Source organism: Oncorhynchus gorbuscha, linkage group LG16 (genome assembly GCF_021184085.1).
Source record: "Oncorhynchus gorbuscha isolate QuinsamMale2020 ecotype Even-year linkage group LG16, OgorEven_v1.0, whole genome shotgun sequence".
Lineage (NCBI taxonomy): Eukaryota > Metazoa > Chordata > Actinopteri > Salmoniformes > Salmonidae > Oncorhynchus > Oncorhynchus gorbuscha.
In genome coordinates this window covers 2,040,098-2,055,057 of record NC_060188.1, presented here as the reverse complement: position 1 = coordinate 2,055,057, position 14,960 = coordinate 2,040,098, and the positions used below count along the sequence as shown (strand labels likewise).

Sequence of the window (14,960 nt, the reverse complement as noted above, 5' to 3'; positions counted from 1 at the left end):
ACTGCTGTGGATAAATCAGATGATGCATAATGTTCAAGACAGTGAATGCAGCAGTACTAAGTCTCAGAAAATACTTAAGTGGCTGCTCTATTCTCCAGACTGACCTTGAAGAGCTCCTTGCGGATGCGCCCCCTGAGGAAGTCCTTGACAAACTGGGTGTTCTCTGCCTTCTCGTGAACCTCTTTGGTCCCGGCAGCCAGCAGTTCAGAAAGGTCTGTGGGGCTGTGGGGAGGGCACACTGGTTGACACTGCATGGGAAACTAGAGGCACACACTAACTAAATGACCCATAGGGCTGGCTTCCCAAACCCAGATGAATCCTAGTTCTGGAGAAGAAGAAAAAAACACTTTCAATGTAGCCTATTCTCCATTGAGCATGCTTTTTACTCCAGGAGAAGGTTTAATCTGTGTCCGGGAAACAAGCCCATTGTGTTTAACTCTCCTCAGAAATAAGAGAGAGACCAAATCTGACAGAACTGAAACATACCATGCCCACACCCTGGCACTCAAACATACACTTGAGAGAGGAAACCTCTCACTCCCAGAAACTGCCCAGCCCCCATCCATTTTCAGAAATAGCACTGAAGTGAAGTTAGACCATCCCAGATGTCTATACCTGAGAGTGTCTTCTGGCTCTTTCTCTGCATTCACCAGGCCTCCTCCATCGGCGACACTCTCCGCCTTCACAGAGTCCTCCATCTTTTCTGCAGACAGCTTGGTCCTGTCACTCAGACAGACACTCTTTGCCAGTCTCTGCCAAAGACAGAACACCAAAACAAGACCCGCACATTCAAAACTGACTCACTATTGAGTGGGTGGGGTAGCCTACATGAGAGCCACATGGCCTAGATACAGTATGTGCAGATAGATAGATAGATACAGAAGTAGTGCTTTTGTAAACAGAAGCCCAAATGTCCATGACAATAGAGTCTTAAGGGATAGTTGGAGATTTTGACAACTTATCAAATGTTTCCATTTACCCAGTCAGATGAACTCATGGATATCATTTGTATGTCTCTGCATGCAGTTTCAATGAAGTTGAAGGTAATTAGTGTTAATGGAGCAATTGCCAACTAGCGTGAGTGTAATGACTGAAAGTCTATGGGATCAGCTAGCATGCTCCTCTGACTATGGGTATGCTGTCCACGCTGTGTTCTGGTGTACCGTTTGACAGCTAGCATAAACAGTAGCCCAACATGCTCCTCTGACTATGGGTATGCTGTCCACGCTGTGTTCTGGTGTACCGTTTGACAGCTAGCATAAACAGTAGCCCAACATGCTCCTCTGACTATGGGACTCCACGCTGTGTTCTGGGTTGACAGCTAGCATAAACAGTAGCCCAACATGCTCCTCTGACTATGGGTATGCTGTCCACGCTGTGTTCTGGTGTACCGTTTGACAGCTAGCATAAACAGTAGCCCAACATGCTCCTCTGACTATGGGTATGCTGTCCACGCTGTGTTCTGGTGTACCGTTTGACAGCTAGCATAAACAGTAGCCCAACATGCTCCTCTGACTATGGGTATGCTGTCCACGCTGTGTTCTGGTGTACCGTTTGACAGCTAGCATAAACAGTAGCCCAACATGCTCCTCTGACTATGGGTATGACAGCTGCATAAACAGTAGCCCAACATGCTCCTCTGACTATGGGTGTTCTGTGTTCTGTACCGTTTGACAGCTAGCATAAACAGTAGCCCAACATGCTCCTCTGACTATGGGTATGCTGTCCACGCTGTGTTCTGGTGTACCGTTTGACAGCTAGCATAAACAGTAGCCCAACATGCTCCTCTGACTATGGGTATGCTGTCCCACGCTGTGTTCTGGTGTACCGTTTGACAGCTAGCATAAACAGTAGCCCAACATGCTCCTCTGACTACGCTGTGTTCTGGTGTACCGTTTGACAGCTAGCATAAACAGTAGCCCAACATGCTCCTCTGACTATGGGTATGCTGTCCACGCTGTGTTCTGGTGTACCGTTTGACAGCTAGCATAAACAGTAGCCCAACATGCTCCTCTGACTATGGGTATGCTGTCCACGCTGTGTTCTGGTGTACCGTTTGACAGCTAGCATAAACAGTAGCCCAACATGCTCCTCTGACTATGGGTATGCTGTCCACGCTGTGTTCTGGTGTACCGTTTGACAGCTAGCATAAACAGTAGCCCAACATGCTCCTCTGACTATGGGTATGCTGTCCACGCTGTGTTCTGGTGTAGCCCAACACTGACGTTTGACAGCTAGCATAAACAGTAGCCCAACATGCTCCTCTGACTATGGGTATGCTGTCCACGCTGTGTTCTGTGTCGTTTGACAGCTAGCATGTACCGTTTGACAGCTAGCATAAACAGTAGCCCAACATGCTCCTCTGACTATGGGTATGCTGTACGCTGTGCTGGTGTACCGTTTGACAGCTAGCATAAACAGCCCAACATGCTCCTCTGACTATGGGTATGCTGTCCACGCTGTGTTCGTTTGACAGCTAGCATAAACAGTAGCCCAACATGCTCCTCTGACTATGGGTATGCTGTCCACGCTGTGTTCTGGTGTACCGTTTGACAGCTAGCATAAACAGTAGCCCAACATGCTCCTCTGACTATGGGTATGCTGTCCACGCTGTGTTCTGGTGTACCGTTTGACAGCTAGCATAAACAGTAGCCCAACATGCTCCTCTGACTATGGGTATGCTGTCCACGCTGTGTTCTGGTGTACCGTTTGACAGCTAGCATAAACAGTAGCCCAACATGCTCCTCTGACTATGGGTATGCTGTCCACGCTGTGTTCTGGTGTACCGTTTGACAGCTAGCATAAACAGTAGCCCAACAAATCCTTAAGAGAGGTGTTGCTTTTTTTCTGAAACTGAAAATACAGAAAGGAAATATTTCTTAACTCCAAACAATAACAAGGTAAACCTAACATTTAAGAACAACAAGGCAGAAAAACACTTTACATAACATTAGCCAAGTTAGAAAGCAGAACCATAGAACAGTAAATTTAGCTAGCTAGCTAACTTAAGTTAGCTCATAATAAGTAAAAATGCCACCACCTTGAAACACTTCTCTCTCTGTATAATAGCTAACATTGTTATGATACTATGCTTGCAATGGGCATAAACGCAGATTACTGAATATAAACAAATGTAATGATTGCTGTTTTGACAAGGTAGCTAGCTATCTCTGACAGAGCTGTTTGATTATTTTCATCGTCATGGTAACCACATGCACCAGTCTGCCTGCTAGCCAGGGATCTCTACATTCTAGATGGCATTTACGTTCTATTTAAGCAATAAGGCACGAGGGGGTGTGGTATATGGTCAATATACCATTGCTAAGTGCTGCTCTTAAGCACGACGCAACGCGGAGTGCCTGGATACAGCCCTTAGCTGTGGTATATTGGCTATATACCACAAAGCCCCAAGGTGCTTTATTGCTATTATAAACTGGTTACCAACGTAATTAGAACAGTAAAGATGTTTTGTCATATCACACGTGTTATATGGTCTGATATACCACGGCTTTAAGCCAATCAGCATTCAGAGCTCAAACCACCCAGTTTATAATTGGGTCCGTGACAGTGCAAGTAGACAAAATTGCTTAATTAGTGCAAACCCAGCACAACATATCATATCAGATACAACATAGCAAACAGCATATATATATTTTCTGATGAATCCTCGGCTCATGCCTGTATAAACTTAGTATGGTAGGGTTTAAGCATAGCCTACATCTTTGAGGGTGACAACCCAAACCATCCTAATTAGTCATAATAAGTAAAAGAAATTGGCTATGTAATTAACTCAACTATTTACTAAAGCCACATTCATTAAAACATCAAGAAGGGTCCATGAAATGAACATCTGGCCACACAAATCAGTACCCTTTGTTATTGCTGCCTGAACATGTCTCATGTGCCAAGATTACCAAGAAAACCTTGCACAGAGGCAAAAAGAGCGCTTCGGCTAATGTGGGTGGGTCTACTGCTCTATTCTGCTGCGGGCCAAAATATTTTGTTCATTATTATTCTGCAAGTAAGACTATATTATTCTGCATTTAGCCTAATACTACACCGTCTTCATGGTGTAAACAAAAGATTGGATATATGATATAACGCGTTAATATCCTAATGACAGTAAAACCCAATTCAAACATCTCTCTACATTTAGGAGAAGAGAGCCTAAACAGAACAGCAGCATTTGATACAGAGACTCTCCATCCAATGTCTTGTTGACACGTAGCCTAGTTATGACCAGCAGAACATCAGTCCACAACACAGGTTAGATCTATAGAATAAGCTCTACAGAAACACCTGAGATTTTTCAGATCAGTGTCACTTCAGTAACAGGAGCAGCCTACCACAATAAATATGACAATTATACGTAGCTTCTGTGCCTTATGATATCAGGTCCAATCCACTTCAAGTCCACATGAGAAACCTCCCGAGTGGCACAGCGGTTTAATGCCCTGCATCGCCGTGCTTGAGACATCACTACAGACCCGGGTTCGATCCAGCTGCGACCGGGAGACCCGTGAAGAGGCGCACAGCGTCGCGCGGGACAGGGAAGGGTTTGGCCGGCCAAACCTTGTCCCATCACTCTCTAGCGACTCCTGTGGCGGGCCGGGCGCATGCACACTGACATGGTTGCCAGTTGTACGGTGTTTCCTCCAACACATTGTTGTGGCTAGCTTCAGGGTTAAGCAAGCAGTGTGTCAAGAAGCAGTACGGCTTGCCAGCATCGTGTTTTGGAGGACGCATGGTTCTTGACGTTCGCCTCTCCCATACGGGAGTTGCAGAGATGGGACAAGACTAAGGAAACCTCTCACCAATATACCAATTGGATATCACAAAATTGGGGCGAACAAGGAGTTAAAAATAATAAATACAATCCACATGATTAACACATGTTCACCATGCCTACCAGATAAGTTTGGGAGATGCAGTCGTCAATGCAGGCAGGGGAAGCAGTGGAAATGCTCTTTTCTTACCAATTATGTGTTGTTGTTGTCGTCTTGGGGCGTTGGTGGTCACTGGTCAAACGTCCTCTGACAGTTGATTCAGATGTGACCTTATTCAGAGTGCCAGAGATAAGGGAATGTGTGTGTGACTTTGGCAACACTGACACACAAGTAACAACACAGTGAATAGCTGGCACAACATAGCAGGGGCCTAGCATTAGAAGGCCCTAGTCGCTTCACATAGTAATGAGGAAAGTCAACAATGAAGAGGCCTGGAACTAGACAGAGAGCCAGACAAAGGAGCTCATAGTACACACATTGCTAGATGTTCAGTTAGTCTTGTGTTTACAAGCTAACTAACTGTAAACTGCATCAAATAGTAGTTCTGGTTGTATCCATGATAGTGTTCCAACACTAGTTACATGCCATTTGATCAAATGCGTCTTACATTTGAGGATATGGCAAGGGAGTATTGCAAGCTAACTAACATCAGAATGTCGATTGGTCTTGCTAACGTTGTAACAAAGACGCTAACTGGGCTAGCCACCACCAGCAGAGCAGTTAGCTAGTTGAACAATTTAGCCCTTGACATCAAGGCACTGAACTGGCAGCTGTTAGACATGTTCCATGCTAGCGATCTATGTATAGTAGTTGCTAGGCTTTGGATGAAACAGTTTACAAGTGTTATAACCAGCGCCAGCTAATTAAACAGTTAATACGTGATTTACTTCAGGGTGACAGTGTGTCAAACATCTTAGAATACCCTAATTTACTGTTGTGATGCTGTAGAAAGCTAAATAACTCACATGGGGTTATCTAGCATCCTACTCTGCCCCTATTGTACAGAGAATAAACATACAGTAGCTTACCTTCTCTGCGCACTCTGCGGAACTCTTCTTCAGTGCTGCTCAAAACATAGGAAATGTAGTCTTGCTTATTCTTCTTTGAGATTGGGTTGGCTGACCGCATCCAACTTTTAGGTGCATACACTGCCACCTACTGTACTGGAGTTTGAGTTCAGTCACGCACTACCGACATTAACTTACGGTAATACAAAATTGGGGGGAAAGGAAAATTACCCTGGCAACTATTAGCTCTCACAAAAAAAAAACACCACCCCATTCCACTATTTAACCTTATCTAATCCTACTCCAGGCCAACGGTCTAAGAGGACAGAACACTACCACTCAACATCCCTGCAAGTCTTCTGCAGTAAAACCTCGCAATCCCAAGTACTTCTCTGCAGCTGCCACCACAACCTCTATTTTCTGTGACTTGTGTTCCATTTCTGTAGTACAGTTGACAACCATGGCTATAAATGCCAAGAAACCCACCTCACTGAAACACATATTCTTCTTATCCCTCTTTATTGGTCTCTGCCTACTCACAGCAACCTCGTCATGTACACATCTTCCTCTACCGCTCTCTTCACTTCTTCAGCATATGACACTTTCTGTACTAATGTTAATCACTGACCTCAACCTGGCTTTGTCTCACCAGACACCTCCGATCTCCAGCCCCATGGGCAACCAACAGTTTACATACACAACTTTGTCCACCGATACTACACATTCCTTCATCTCATTCCCTCCTGCACTTTCTCACATCTAGGATTCTCCTTCCTACACACTGCGGCAACCCCTAAAACACAGGTGCATTGCAGTCTTGGGAATAATGTGAACAGAAAGAGAATACGAGATTTGGATGACTGAATTAGCCACGCTATGGAGCGCCACATTAACTAAATGCCACAGTTACATTCACTTGTATAAATCAATGTGAGTCTGTTCGAATTAATTAATTAATTAATGGACTGAAGAGAGTCTCATGTTTTAATTAATTAATTGTCAGTGGATGCTCTTTAAAAAGACAATGTCAGATTATTTATTTCCTTGTTTTTATCATCACTATCAGAAAATCTGTAGAGTGTGCAATGGATCTGATTATCATGGTGGTGGGAATGGACGGATTTGTGATCAATACAATCATTGTGAGGGGCAGAGGAAGGGCAAGTAAGTATGATAGGCACTCCATTGAACAGCTTTTAGAAACAGGAAAACTGGGAAAAATGTGTAACTATATGTAATGTGCTCCTATGTGTAATATGTTACTATATGTAATATGTTACTATACAGTATGTAATGTGTTACCAAATGTTATTTGTTGATATATGAAATGTGCTACTATATGTAATATGTTACTATATGTAATCGACTCTTAACCAACCATGCTATTTTGCTTGTTTTTCCTGTTGTTCGTAACTTGTTTTGTACATAATGTTGCTGCTACCATCTCTTATGACCGAAAAGAGCTTCTGGACATCAGAACTGCGATTGCTCACCTCAAACTCTATGAAGATTTCTTGTTCAGTGAGTCGGACGGGAGGGAGACACCCGACCAGGCCCAGATCCCCGTTATTCGCTGGAGAAGGAAACTGAGATTTTGCGGAAAGAGATGAGGGTGCCTTGTGAGGATCAGGCAACAAGTGGCTAACCTGCCCACCATCCTGATAGCTAACGTTCAATCGCTGGAAAATAAATGGGACGAACTGAAAGCACGTTTATCCTACCAACGGAACATTAAAAACTGTAATATCTTATGTTTCACCGAGTCGTGGCTGAATGACAACATTAAGAACATACAGCTGGCAGGTGATACTTTCTATCGGCAGGACAGAATAGCAACCTCTGTTAAGACACGGGACGGGGGCCTATGCATTTATATAAACAACAGCTGGTGCACGATATCTAAGGACGTCTCTAGGTTTTGCTCACCTGAGGTAGAGTAACTCATGATAAGCTGTAGATCACACTATCTACCGAGAGTTTTCATCTGTATTTTTTGTAGCTGTCTACATACCACCACAGACCAATGCTGGCACTAAAAACGCAATCAATGAGCTGTATATCGCCATAAGCAAACAGGAAAATGCTCATCCAGTGGCGCTCCTAGATGCCGTGGACTTTAATGCAGGCAACTTAAAACAGTTCTCTCTCATTTCTATCAGCATGTTAAATGTGCAACCAGAGGGAAACAATTCTAGACCACCTTTACTCCACACACAAAGCTCTCCCTCGCCCTCCATTTGGCAAATCTGACCGTAATTCTATCCTCCTGCTTACAAGCAAAAATTAAAGCAGGACGCACCAGTGACTTGGTCTATAAAAAAAAGTGGTCATATGAAGCAGATGCTAAACTACCGGACTATTTTGCTAGCACAGACTAGAAAATGTTCTGGGATTCTTCAGGTGGCATTGTGGAGTACATCACATCAGTCACTGGCTTTATCAATAAGTGCATTTAGAATGTCGTACCCACAGTGGCTGTACGTACATACCCCAACCAGAAGCCATGGATTACAAGCAACATTTGCACTGAGCTAAAGGGTAGAGCTGCCGCTTTCAAGGAGCGGGACTCTAACCCGGAAGCTTATAAGAAATCCCGCTATGCCCTCCGATGAACTATCAAACAGGCAAAGTGTCAATACAGGTCTAAGATCGAATCGTACTACACCGGCTCCAACACTCATTGGATGTGGCAGGGCCTGCAAACTATTACAGACTACAAAGGGAAGCACAGCCGAGAGCTGCTCAGTGATACGATCCTACCAGAGGAGCTAAATAACTTATACGCTAGCTTCGAGGCAAGTAACACTGAAACATGCATGAGAGCACCAGCTGTTCTGGACGACTGTGTGATCACGCTCTCCACAGCCAGAGACCACCATAGTCCCTGTGCCCAAGAACACTAAGGTAACCTGTCTAAGGTAACCGACCCGTAGCACTCACGTCTGTAGCCATGGAATGCTTTGAAAGGCTGGTAATGGCTCGCATCAACACCACTATCCCAGAAATCTTAGACCCACTCCAATTTGCATACCGCACCAACATATCCATAGATGATACAATCTCTATTGCACTCCACACTGCCCTTTCACACCTGGACAAAAGAAACACCTATTTGAGAATGCTATTCATTAACTACAGCTCAGCTCAACCATAGTGCCCTCAAAGCTCATCACTAAGCTACGGACCCTGGGACTAAACACCACCCTCTGCAACTGGATCCTGGACATCCTGACCGTCCACCCCCAGGTGATAAGGGTAGGTAACAACACATCCGCCACTCAGATCCTCAACATGGGGTCCGTGCTCAGTCCCCTCCTGTACTCCCTGTTCACTCATGACTGCACGGTCAGGCACGACTCCAACACCATCATTATGTTTGCCGATGACACAACAGTGATAGGCCTGATCACCGACAACGATGAGACGGCCTATAGGGTGGAGGTCAGAGACTTGACCGTGTGGTGCAAGGACAACAACCTCTCCCTCAACGTGATCAAGACAAAGGTGATGATTGTGGACTACAGGAAAAGAAGGATTGAGCATGCCCCCATTCTCATTAACGGGGCTGTAGTGGAGCAGGTTGAGAGCTTCCACATCACCAACAAACTAACATGGTCCAAGCATACCAAGACAGTCGTGAAGAGGGCACGACAAAACCTAATCCCCTTCAGGAGACTGAAAAGATTTGGCATGGGTCCTCAGATCCTCAAAATGTTTTACAGCTGCACCATCGAGAGCATCCTGACGGGTTGCATTACTGCCTGGTATGGCAACTGCTCTGCCTCCAACCGCAAGGCTCTACAGAGGGTAGTGCGTACGGCCCAGTACATCACTGGGTCCAAGCTTCCTGGACCTCTATACCAGGTGGTGTGAGAGGAAGGCCCTAAAAATGGTCAAAGACTCCAGCCACCATAGTCATAGACTGTTCTCTCTGCTACCGCACAGCAAGCGGTTTCGGAGGGCCAAGTCTCGGTCCTAGAGGCTCCTAAATAGCTTCTACCCCCAATCCATAAGACTCCTGAACAGCTAATCAAATGGCTACCCAGACTATTTGCATTGCCTCCCCCTCCTCCTCTGGAACGCTGCTGCTACTCTCTGTTATTATCTATGCATAGTCACTTTAATAACTCTACCTACATGTACATATTACCTCAATTACCTCGACACTGGTACCCCCTGTATATAGCAATTATAGTAAATATTGTTATTTACTGCTGCTCTTTAATCATTTGTTATTCTTATCTCTTACTTTTTTTAAATGTATTTCCTTAAAATTGCATTGTTGGTTAAGGGCTTGTAAGTAAGCATCTCACAGGAAGGTCTAATACACCTGTTGTATTCGACACATGGGACAAATACAATATACTATATGTACTATGCTACTATATGTAATGTGTAATATGTTACTATATGCTTACTTAGCAAATGGCTGTAGCTATAGTACAGTGTGTGTATTGCAGTCATTTCCTTATTTCCTATCAGACACTTGGGTGGCTTGCTTGATATTTTTACTGCAGCTGCGACCTTAGCGATGGCTAAGGGTCAAAAGAGTGTGAGACCTGTCAGGGGCAACGACAGCTTTTGGTCTTCATCAACCTCAAGGTGATATGGTGAGTGGTGTTGCTGGCTAAGCATTGTTCAACTAAATAAAAGTATTACTGCCTTTACACAGGCAATTCTGATCTTTTGACCAATTATTGGCAAAAGAGCTGATCTGACTGGTCAAAAGACCAATTACTGGAAAAAGATCAGAATTGGGCTGCCTGTGTAAACTCAGCCTCTGTGTCATACAGTGGGTTCAGTAGATCCATCAACTTCTCTGCTTCCCTTGTATGAGTAACTAGGAGATTTGTTAATTGTTTATCTTCAACTTTCACTTGATCTCCTCTATTTCTGAATCCACACTGACTAGGTCTAATAATCCTGAAGACTATGTTACGGAACAGTCCAGTGGTTTGCAAATGGCCAACATGAATCATGTGTCTGGGCAGGATAATGTTATAATGGACTAAATAGATTACATGATAAAACTTTCAGCAAATAAAAAATTTCTCAGTACATTGTTATGTACATGGTAACATGCTATATTTATGGGAACATGACATTTCTGAAATTAATTTATAATGGGCTAAATAGATTACATGATGTAGCAGCAAATAAAATTATTTTTTCGTGCCTTGTTATGTACATGAAGCAAAACGTTATTCCTATCATTTCATAATGTCAGAAATATACCCTCGTTCATGTAGGTTCACCCAGTGATGGGTTTCCCAGACCTTAATGTGGTGCGAGCTGCGGAGCGCACAGTGAGGGAGCACCAAGCCAAGTTCTCCCAGACCTTAATGTGGTGCGAGCTGCGGAGCGCACAGTGAGGGAGCACCAAGCCAAGTTCTCCCAGACCTTAATGTGGTGCGTGATGCGGAGCGCACAGTGAGGGAGCACCAAGCCAAGTTCTCCCAGACCTTAATGTGGTGCGTGATGCGGAGCGCACAGTGAGGGAGCACCAAGCCAAGTTCTCCCAGACCTTAATGTGGTGCGTGATGCGGAGCGCACAGTGAGGGAGCACCAAGCCAAGTTCTCCCAGACCTTAATGTGGTGCGTGCTGCGGAGCGCACAGTGAGGGAGCACCAAGCCAAGTTCTCCCAGACCTTAATGTGGTGCGTGCTGCGGAGCGCACAGTGAGGGAGCACCAAGCCAAGTTCTCCCAGACCTTAATGGGGTGCGTGATGCGGAGCGCACAGTGAGGGAGCACCAAGCCAAGTTCTCCCAGACCTTAATGGGGTGCGTGATGCGGAGCGCACAGTGAGGGAGCACCAAGCCAAGTTCTCCCAGACATCAAGCATTCTACAACAGGCAGAGAGACTGTTTCGTTTCTTTCATTATTATTATTATCATCATCATCATTATTCAAATTACAGCAACTCATTTTTCGCATGAAGTATATCATTACACTGGAGGCCTGTTTGTGCATTTGCTTGTTCCAAATCGCAAAAAAAATCAATGTCATGGGATTTTATTAATTTTATTAAAGGAACCGTCTTTTCCCCTCTCGCTCTCTCTCGTTGCAGCGTCAGACCATCGAGATCATTCATATCACTAAGGTGATCTACAAGTGGGAGACGCATTTACTTTGTCTATGGAAATGAGTTTAAAGACAGTGCAGATGACTATCCAGCTCGCTGTTGCTGCACAATAATGTAGTGTGGTCCTGTACGGCTCAGTCTGTAGAGCATGACGCTTGCAACACCAGGATTGTTCGTTCCATTCCCGTGTACAAAATAATAAGAATTGTATGCGTGACTGTCAATCGCTTTGGGTAAGTGTCTGGTTTAATGGATTGCTTTAAATACGTCTGTCTTCCACAGAGGTGGTGATTGTAGGGTATGGGGCGGCAGGGTAACCTAGTGGTTAGAGCGTTGGACTAGTAACCGGAAGGTTGCAAGTTGAAGCTCAGTTGGTAGAGCATGGCGCTTGTAACGCCAGGGTAGTGGGTTTAAACTTGCCTGCCCCTGCTAAATGGCATATATTATTATTATTATTATTAAACTTGCCTGCCCCTGAACAGGCAGTTAACCCGCTGTTCCTAGGCCGTCATTGAAAATAAGAATTTGTTCTTAACTGCCTTGCCTAGTTAAATAAAGGTCAAATAAAAAGTGTACTGTAGTTTATGGTTGTCTTGGCAGTTTGCTGTGCCTGATAGTCTTTACACTTGTGCAGTGAATGCTTTGGATATTGTATTTTCCACTTAAAGTATAGGCTCGACTCCCGTGGTCATTCGAACAATAAGCGCTAAGTTCACAGTCCATTCGGAAAAGTATTCAGACCCCTTCACTTTGCCCACATGTAAATAATAATTATTTTTTCTTTGCAAACATAAAAAAAACTGTTTCACATTGTCATTATGGGGTATTATGTGTATATTAATGAGAGGAGTACATCATTTAATTAATTTTAGAATAAGGCTGTAACGTAACAAAATGTGGAAAAAGTGAAAGGGTCTGAACACTTTCCGAATGCACTTGTATGCAGAAGGAAGTAGCTTATAAACTGTACATTACTCAACTGTACATTATTGTGATTGTGCGCGAATGGAGTTTGATTCTTGATGTGCCCCTGGTTGTCCTAAGAATTGTGCCATCTGGTTTGCTTAAATATAAGGAATTAGATTTATAGCATAAACTTTTGATACTTAAGTACTTTTAAAACCAGATAGACTTTTACTAAAGCAATATTTTACTGGGTGACTTTCACTTTCACTTTAGTCATTATCATCAAGGTTTCTTTACTTTAATTCAAGTATGACAAATGACTACTTTTTCCACCTCTGGACAGATACTCTCTCTGGATTTGCACATCTTTGTTGTGTCACAATATTATATCCTACATTATCCAAAAGTAACAACTTTTAATCAGATATAGCTGAAGATGCAGACAAGTGTACAAGTCATTGATGTGTAATTCCTTCCACAATTCACAGTCACTTTGCGATGCCAACCATTAGGTATTTACCAACCAGAATTATAATTCATCTTTGTTTTTTAACCTAAATCATTGATGGTGCCGGCAGTTGTTCTTCAGAAACATGGATTTCCAAAGCCAACATGATCTTGGAGTGCCTTGATCTCACGAAGAACTGCCTCTTTCTGTAGGTTCAACTGTGAAGTAAAAGTAAATGACTTCATTTAAATGCATATACATATCAATAACATTGTTTTGAATCAATTCAGAGAGGAACAACCTTCAGGGCGTATTTGTAGGACTGCTCTGCCTCAAGTCTTCTGCCCGTCTGAAACACACAACCACACACACTTGAGGGTTAATACACATGGATTTCACCTGAACTCTTTGTGTCAAAAAAACCCAGTACACGGCCCTAAAGGAGCCAATTCTCTTCTGGCCTCCTTCTGCACCCTATATACTGTACTGTGTATATACTATAGCACTCAGTCCCACATAACAAGATGTAACAACAGAGATCCTTTCATTCAATATGTAATTCTATGGTGGTGACATCATAAGGTTTGGATCATAGAAACACAATCCTTAGAAAGGGTTTGAAACCTCGAACTCTGGCAATCTGGCTGGCAAACATTGACTTGAATGGGGAGGACCGTTTTATGGATTCTATTTCTATGGACTGGACGCTCACCTGCAAACAAACTAGAGACAGGTAACCCCACACCTCCGCGTTCCCGTTGTTCAGGATGTTGGCCTCTGTCAGTGCATCCTCTGCTTCAGTCAGCTCCCCTAGCTGTGGGCGGGCGGGCACACACACACACACACACACACACACACACACACACACACACACACACACACACACACACACACACACACACACACACACACACACACACACACACACACACACACACACACACACACACACAAAGAATGTATTCCTAATTCCTAACTAGCCTGGTTAAATAAAAGGTTAAATAAATAATAAAAATGCATACACACACAAATGTATCCTTCATACATAAAAAAAAGAGCGGTATCATTTCTAGAGGAGCTTGGGAAGAGTAGATATGGTATTTTTTACCCGGTAACAGGCAATCCCTAGTCCCAGCCAGGTGAGGCAGGAGGGGGAGCTCTTGCAGGCGCGCAGGTAAGTCGTTTTCGCCCTCTGAAACTTAAGTGTCAATACATAAAGTGTTAATTTCAATCATGTTGGCACACATCGGTAGGTAGGAGCTGGAGACACACCTAATTGGTGGACGAGGTGCAGAGTCAAACTAACAGACCAAAAACAATGAATCTCACACACTCCTAGGGACTCTTAATTACAGGGAGTTAATTACAGTGGGTCACTTTAATATTTTTTGAATAATGTATTGTTCAGTTTCCACCTAAACAACTACCAACTCCTGAATATTCCCCAGTAGTAAATACATTGTTCTCAGGTCCCAGGTGGTGTGTGTGACCCCCACCCCATGTCCATCTCACCTCCCCTTCCTGCAGGTAGATGGATCCCAGGCGCAGGTAGATGGGGTGTGTGTCTGTGGCATCCGTCACAAAGTCCAGGGTCCTCTCGTAACACTCTTGGGCCTTCCCAAACTCCCCAGTCAGATGGTGTATGTGCCCAAACAACGCCCATACATCTGGGTCCTATACATGACCAGAATACACACATCTGGGTCCTATACCTGTCCAGAACACATAC

At 44.0% G+C, this 14,960-nt stretch overlaps 1 protein-coding gene across 1 annotated transcript in view; it reads right to left on the bottom strand.

Annotated features, from left to right (window-relative positions):
- hmox2b (heme oxygenase 2b) overlaps positions 1–5,892 on the bottom strand; it is a 12,148-nt gene extending 6,256 nt beyond the window's left edge. The window contains exons 1-4 of the mRNA XM_046307259.1: positions 5,816–5,892; positions 4,977–5,056; positions 616–752; positions 105–222 (exon numbers count right to left, since the gene is read on the bottom strand). Of these exons, the coding sequence (XP_046163215.1) occupies positions 105–222; positions 616–698 (201 nt within the window). The 5' untranslated portion in view covers positions 699–752; positions 4,977–5,056; positions 5,816–5,892. The remainder of the gene's footprint in view (positions 1–104; positions 223–615; positions 753–4,976; positions 5,057–5,815) is intronic.
- Between the last annotated feature and the right edge of the window lie 9,068 nt (positions 5,893–14,960).